This window comes from Echiichthys vipera (assembly GCF_963691815.1).
Source record: "Echiichthys vipera genome assembly, chromosome: 4".
Classification (NCBI taxonomy): domain Eukaryota; kingdom Metazoa; phylum Chordata; class Actinopteri; order Perciformes; family Trachinidae; genus Echiichthys; species Echiichthys vipera.
This window is the reverse complement of record NC_139829.1, coordinates 35,828,973-35,836,472: the sequence shown is the minus strand read 5'-3', so window position 1 is coordinate 35,836,472 and position 7,500 is coordinate 35,828,973. Positions and strand designations below refer to the sequence as shown.

Below are 7,500 nucleotides of genomic sequence, written 5' to 3'. Positions count from 1 at the left end.
TGTCTCACCTGTCCTCATGTGTCTCACCTGTCCTGACGTGTCTCACCTGTCCTCACGTGTCTCACCTGTCCTGACGTGTCTCACCTGTCCTCACGTGTCTCACCTGTCCTCATGTGTCTCACCTGTCCCTCGTGTCTCACCTGTCCTCACGTGTCTCACCTGTCCTCATGTGTCTCACCTGTCCTCACGTGTCTCACCTGTCCTCATGTGTCTCACCTGTCCTCATGTGTCTCACCTGTCCTCACGTGTCTCACCTGTCCTCACGTGTCTCACCTGTCCTCATGTGTCTCACCTGTCCTCACGTGTCTCACCTGTCCTCATGTGTCTCACCTGTCCTCATGTGTCTCACCTGTCCTCACGTGTCTCACCTGTCCTCACGTGTCTCACCTGTCCTCACGTGTCACACCTGTCCCTCGTGTCACACCTGTCCTCACGTGTCTCACCTGTCCTGGTGTCTCACCTGTCCTCACGTGTCTCACCTGTCCTCACGTGTCTCACCTGTCCTCATGTCTCACCTGTCCTCATGTGTCTCACCTGTCCTCACGTGTCACACCTGTCCCTCGTGTCTCACCTGTCCTCACGTGTCTCACCTGTCCTGGTGTCTCACCTGTCCTCACGTGTCTCACCTGTCCTCACGTGTCTCACCTGTCCTCACGTGTCTCACCTGTCCTCACATGTCTCACCTGTCCTCACGTGTCTCACCTGTCCTCACGTGTCTCACCTGTCCTCATGTGTCTCACCTGTCCTCACGTGTCTCACCTGTCCTCACGTGTCTCACCTGTCCTGTCTCACCTGTCCTCACGTGTCTCACCTGTCCTCACGTGTCTCACCTGTCCTCACATGTCTCACCTGTCCTCACGTGTCTCACCTGTCCTCACGTGTCTCACCTGTCCTGTCTCACCTGTCCTCACGTGTCTCACCTGTCCCTCGTGTCCTCAGGTGCTGATCCTGGAGCAGCCGGACGGTCGGGGGGTGGAGCTTCGTTCGTACGTTTTGCCGAACGAACCAATCGATGAGAAGGTTCCTCTGGAGCGTTTCCTGGTTCCCATAGAAACCGTCGAGAGAGCGGCGGGGCTGCAGTTCGTCCCCAACATCATGAAGAGGACGAGCAGCCTGAGCGCCGTTACCCACAATGCACCGCAGGCCATCAGCGCCCGCTGAGCCCCATCACCCACAATGCACCTCAGGCCATCAGCGCCCGCTGAGCCCCATCACCCACAATGCACCTCAGGCCATCAGCGCCCGCTGAGCCGGTTACCCACAATGCACCAGGCATAACCACCACCCAGAGAACTGCATTACCCACAATGCACCGGACGCCATCACCACAGACCATGATGCTTCGGGGCGCGGCTACACGGCCTCCTGCCAATCAGGACAGAGGTTTAGTGCGTTTCCACGGCAACGGTGAACATTAAACAGAAGCAGTGAACTTCCCTCAGTGTCTTCATTTCCTCTGCTGCACCTTCACAACAAAGCTACCGTTAGCGTTAGCTGCCGTTAGCGTTAGCTGCCTTTATCATTAGCTGTGTTAGCGTTAGCTGGAGTTATCATTAGCTGTGTTAGCGTTAGCTGGAGTTAGCTTTAGCTGGAGTTATCATTAGCTGTGTTAGCGCTAGCTGGTGTTAGCGTTAGCTTGCGTTACCTGCTGATGTTTGTCGTCGGACGAAGCTGTAACTTGTTTCCTTTGTCGTAAACTGATGAACGAACTTTGCTCTGAAAATGTTTCTTTGATTTTCAATAAATTTCTTTTAAGGACAATAAAAAAACCTTTAAATGTTTGTTGTTTCGCGGAGCCGCCATGTTTGATTTTAACGGCGCTCTGAACGCAAACGTCAACGCCACAAAAGGCGCCGCGGCGGCTGCTTTAACCACGGAGACGCCTCCAACGTTCAACCACAAAGCATTTTCCTGTTTCTGTGTTAGCATGTTTGTTAGCATGTTTCTGTGTTAGCACGTTTGTTAGCATGTTTATGTGTTAGCACGTTTGTTAGCATGTTTCTGTGTTAGCACGTTTGTTAGCATGTTTCTGTGTTAGCACGTTTGTTAGCATGTTTCTGTGTCGTCCCATCGACTTCTTCTGCTGTGTTACTGTCAGGGTTGCCAGATACTGTGAGTAACATCCCCCTCAACATCACTCCTTTGCTTCACAGTGAAATCTGCAGATCAGGTTAAAGGGTTAGCTGCTGTTAGCGTTAGCTGCTGTTAGCGTTAGCACACAGCGCCACTGAAGCAGCGACTCACTCCTGTCCAAATGTGGTCGCCTATGGATCCAGAAAAACAAAATGGCGACGGCCAAATGGCTTCAAACCTGTGTGTGAGTGTCTGTGTGTGTGTCTGTGAGTGTGTCTGCGCGTGTGTGTCTTTGAGTGTGTGTGTGTGTCTGTGTGAGTGTGTGTGTGTCTGTGTCTCTGTGTGTGTGTGTGCGTGTCTGTGAGTGTCTGTGTGAGTGTGTGTGTGTCTGTGTGTGTGTGCGTGTCTGTGAGTGTGTGTGTGTGTGTGTGTGTGTCTGTGAGTGTGTCTGCGCGTGTGTGTCTTTGAGTGTGTGTGTGTGTCTGTGTGAGTGTGTGTGTGTCTGTGTCTCTGTGTGTGTGTGTGCGTGTCTGTGAGTGTCTGTGTGAGTGTGTGTGTGTCTGTGTGTGTGTGCGTGTCTGTGAGTGTGTGTGTGTGTCTGTGTGTGTGTGTCTATGTGTGCGTGTGTGTGTGTGCGTGTGTGTGTCTCTGTGTGTGTGTGTGTGTGTGTGTGTGTGTCTGTCTCTGTGTGTGAGTGTGTGTGTGTGTGTCTGTGTGTGTGTGTGTGTGTGCGTGTGTGTGTGTCTCTGTGTCTGTGTGTGTGTGTCTGTGTGTGTGTGTGTGTCTCTGTGTGTGAGTGTGTGTGTGTGTGTGTGTGTGTGTGCGTGTGTGTGTGTGTGTGTGTGCATGTGTGTCTGTGTCTGTGTGTGTGTGTGTGTGATTGAACTGGTTTCAATAAAAGACGTTCAGACAGAAAACTTGATAAAACTTTTTTCATTAGAAAAATAAAAACACAAAATCATCAGGACCTTCAAAATAAAAGCCTCAGAGTCACTTCCTGTCCAGCCACTGTTCAGTTCATGTCGGCAGCAGCAGCCAATCACGTCGTTTTAGTGGACGCTTCCTCTCCGTCCTGACCCCTGACCTCTGACCCCTGACCCCTGACCCCTGGTCTCTGACCCCTGAAGGAAAATCTCCTTTACCCACATGTTGTTTCCTTTCTCAGCTTTGCCTCCACGCTGTTAGCACGTCACGCGCTGTTAGCACGTCACACGCCGTTAGCACGTCACACGCCGTTAGCACGTCACACGCCGTTAGCACGTCACACGCCGTTAGCACGTCACACGCTGTTAGCACGTCACGCGCTGTTAGCACGTCACACGCTGTTAGCACGTCACACGCTGTTAGCATGTCACGCGCTGTTAGCACGTCACACGCTGTTAGCACGTCACACGCTGTTAGCACGTCACACGCTGTTAGCACGTCACACGCTGTTAGCACGTCACACGCTTCACTCATCTGATTGGTTGGTTTGTCCCGTGTGTTGGTGACAGACAGATGGTTTATCCAATCAGAAACCAGGATTTTAACCCCGCCCCCAAAGATCTTTAACCAGAGTTCAGATGAGAACCTGGAGACTCAACCATCCTGACTCGGGTCACATCACCCTCCTGCGTCCTGATTGGCTCTGGATCAGGTAACTACATCCTCCTGCGTCCTGATTGGCTCTGGGGGAGGTCACATCATCCTCCTGCGTCCTGATTGGCTCTGGAGCAGGTCACATAGCCCTCCTGCGTCCTGATTGGCTCTGGGGGAGGTCACTACATCCTCCTGCGCCCTGATTGGCTGTTGTCCACCTCCTGGAGGTCGTCGTGGGCGTGGTTCGAGCTGAAGACGTCGGACAGCAGGTACCTGCCCCCCCCCTCCTCCCCCTCCCCCCCCTCTTCCTCCTTCCTGCTCATCTTCTTCAGCTTCTCCTGCAGAACAGGAACCACCCTCATGTGCAGGAAGTCCACGATCTCTGGACAGGAAGTGACATCATCAGGCACCTTTAGTCACCAGCTCAGTGTCACAGTACAGACAGAGGTACAGACGGAGCTACAGACGGAGCTACAGACGGAGCTACAGACAGAGCCACAGACGGAGCTACAGACATTACAGACAGAGCTGCAGACGGAGCCACAGACAGAGCTGCAGGCAGAGCTACAGACGGAGCTACAGGCAGAGTTACAGACATTACAGACAGAGCTACAGACGGAGCCACAGACAGAGCTACAGGCAGAGCTACAGGCAGAGTTACAGACGGAGCTACAGACAGAGCTACAGACAGAGCCACAGACGGAGCTACAGACATTACAGACAGAGCTACAGACGGAGCCACAGACAGAGCTACAGGCAGAGCTACAGGCAGAGCTACAGGCAGAGTTACAGACGGAGCTACAGGCAGAGTTACAGACGGAGCTACAGACAGAGCTACAGACAGAGCCACAGACGGAGCTACAGACATTACAGACAGAGCTACAGACGGAGCCACAGACAGAGCTACAGACAGAGCTACAGGCAGAGTTACAGACGGAGCTACAGACGGAGCTACAGACAGAGCTACAGGCAGAGCTACAGACAGAGTTACAGGCAGAGTTACAGACGGAGCTACAGACGGAGCTACAGACAGAGCTACAGACAGAGCTACAGACGGAGCTACAGACGGAGCTACAGACAGAGCTACAGGCAGAGTTACAGACAGAGCTACAGACAGAGCTACAGGCAGAGCTACAGGCAGAGCTACAGACGGAGCTACAGACGGAGCTACAGACAGAGTTACAGACAGAGCTACAGGCAGAGTTACAGACAGAGCTACAGACAGAGCTACAGGCAGAGCTACAGGCAGAGTTACAGACGGAGCCACAGGCAGAGTTACAGACGGAGCTACAGACAAAGCCACAAGCAGAGCTACAGACGGAGCTACAGACGGAGCTACAGACAGTACAGACATAGCTACAGACGGAGCTACAGACAGAGCTACAGACAGTACAGACAGAGCTACAGGCAGAGCTACAGACAGAGCCACAGACGGAGCTACAGACAGAGCCACAGACGGAGCTACAGACGGAGCTACAGACAGTACAGACAGAGCTACAGGCAGAGCTACAGACAGAGCCACAGACGGAGCTACAGGCAGAGCTACAGACAGAGCTACAGACGGAGCTACAGGCAGAGCTACAGACGGAGCTACAGACAGTACAGACGGAGCTACAGGCGGAGCTACAGACAGATTAAAGCTACAGACGGAGCTACAGACGGAGCTACAGACGGAGCTACAGACAGATAAAGCTACAGACGGATAAACGTCGTTACCTCCGTATGAAACATTCGTCCAGTTTGGAATTCTTGAAACTTTCAGCCGGTGAAAAGTTTTCTGAAGACAAACAGGCGTCGCTTTCCTGCAACACAGGGAAACAGTTAGCATGACTGTTAGCATGGGTGTTAGCACGTCTGTTAGCAGAGTCGCTTTACTGCAACACAGGGCAACAGTTAGCATGTCTGTTTGCACATCTGTTAGCATATATTTGTTATTATATTTGTGAGCATGTTTGTTATTACGATTGTTAGCATGTTTGTTAGCATGTTTGTTGTTACGTTTGTTAGCATGTTTGTTATTACGATTGTTAGCATGTTTGTTAGCATGTTTGTTGTTACTTTTGTTAGCATGTTTGTTATTACGATTGTTAGCATGTTTGTTAGCATGTTTGTTGTTACGTATGTAAGCATGTTTGTTAGCATGTTTGTTGTTACGTTTGTTAGCATGTTTGTTAGCATGTTTGTTGTTACGTTTGTTAGCATGTTTGTTAGCATGTTTGTGAGCGCATCTCACCCGATGGTCTCTGCGACCTCGTCCCAGTGGATGTCAGCGGGGTCGTCCACTCGCATGTTGTACAGGCTGCAACACAGTCGACGTTTTAGTGTGAAAGAGGTTTTATTTTGAAAGAGGTTTTATTGTGAAAGGGTTTTTATTATGAAAGAGGTTTTATTGTGAAAGAGGTTTTATTGTGAAAGAGGTTTTATTGTGAAAGAGGTTTTATTGTGAAAGAGGTTTTATTGTGAAAGAGGTTTTATTGTGAAAGGGCGTCTCACGTGTTGATGAGCTGGATTTTGGCCTCGACTCCTTCAGCTCCTCTGTTAAAGGCTCCGTCACCTGAGGCCAGCACCACCTTCAGCAGGGAGAACCTGCAACAGAGCACAGGTGAGCTCCACCCTGCACCACCCTGCAACACCCTGACACCACCCTGCACCACCCTACAACACCCTGCACCACCCTGCACCACCCTGCACCACCCTGCACCACCCTGCACCACCCTGCACCACCCTGACACCACCCTGACACCACCCTGCACCACCCTGACACCACCCTGCACCACCCTGCACCACCCTGACACCACCCTGCACCACCCTGCACCACCCTGACACCACCCTGCACCACCCTGCACCACCCTGCACCACCCTGACACCACCCTGCACCACCCTACACCACCCTAACACCTGAGCACCACCCTGCAACACCCTGACACCACCCTGCACCACCTTCAGCAGGGAGAACCTGCAACAGAGCACAGGTGAGCACCACCCTGACACCACCCTGCACCACCCTACACCACCCTGCACCACCCTACACCACCCTGACACCACCCTGCACCACCCTGCAACACCCTGACACCACAGAGCACCACCCTGACACCACCCTAACACCACCCTACACCACCTTCAGCACCTGCAGGGGTACTGACCATTTGAGGCGACACTGGGTCCAGGATCTGGTCCCGACCTTCCGGCTGATGATGTTCCAGGGCAGGTTGTTGCACAGCTGGTCCCGGGTCAGACCAGGACCTGCAGAGTTCTGTTGGACCAGCACCTCCAGGTGATCCTTCAGGGCCTGCTTCAGTCGGGACTCCTCGTCCTCGCTCCACGACCCTCGACCTGAAGCTGCACGACACAGAACATGGATCACATGTGGACCCGGGCAGGATCAGGGGGAACGGGGACTTCCTGGGTCATCAGAACCTTTTCAGAACCTCTTTAAGAGCTCGGGTCGGGTTCAAGGTTCAACGTTAGCACAAGCATCGATGAACACGTAGAACGTGCGCCCGTGGGCTGAAAAGGGCGAGTGTGTTTACAGACGTTGTCGAGCGTGTGTGTGTTTACAGACGTTGTCGAGCGTGCGTTTACAGATGTTGGCGAGCGTGCGTGTGTTTTACAGATGTGTGTTTACAGATGTTGGTGTGTGTTTACAGACGTGGGCATGGGTTTACAGACGTGGGCGTGTGTTTACAGACGTGGGCGTGTGTTTACCGATGTGGGCGAAGCGCTTCTCCAGGGCGTGCACGCTGCGGTCCATCTTGTCACTGATCCTCTTCCAGTCGTTACCGTGGAGATTATGAAGCTTCACCAGAGAACGCACCTCCTCCTCCGAGAACCTGAGACCACGCCCACACA

At 52.7% G+C, this 7,500-nt stretch overlaps 2 protein-coding genes across 3 annotated transcripts in view; one reads left to right on the top strand and one right to left on the bottom strand.

Annotated features, from left to right (window-relative positions):
• Positions 1-1,756, top strand: part of endog (endonuclease G) — a gene marked incomplete at its 5' end in the record, with an annotated part of 4,490 nt that extends 2,734 nt beyond the window's left edge. For both annotated transcript variants that reach the window (XM_083913007.1, XM_083913008.1), the window contains one exon: positions 940-1,756. In XM_083913007.1, the coding sequence (XP_083769133.1) occupies positions 940-1,161 (222 nt within the window). In that variant the 3' untranslated portion in view covers positions 1,162-1,756. The remainder of the gene's footprint in view (positions 1-939) is intronic.
• Positions 1,757-3,833: 2,077 nt separating this feature from the next.
• The window catches only part of LOC310946393 (transcription termination factor 1-like), a gene marked incomplete at its 3' end in the record, with an annotated part of 15,187 nt that continues 11,520 nt past the window's right edge, over positions 3,834-7,500 (bottom strand). The window contains exons 6-11 of the mRNA XM_083912839.1: positions 7,357-7,481; positions 6,795-6,990; positions 6,145-6,237; positions 5,885-5,950; positions 5,368-5,453; positions 3,834-4,033 (exon numbers count right to left, since the gene is read on the bottom strand). Coding sequence (XP_083768965.1) covers positions 3,834-4,033; positions 5,368-5,453; positions 5,885-5,950; positions 6,145-6,237; positions 6,795-6,990; positions 7,357-7,481 — 766 coding nt within the window. The remainder of the gene's footprint in view (positions 4,034-5,367; positions 5,454-5,884; positions 5,951-6,144; positions 6,238-6,794; positions 6,991-7,356; positions 7,482-7,500) is intronic.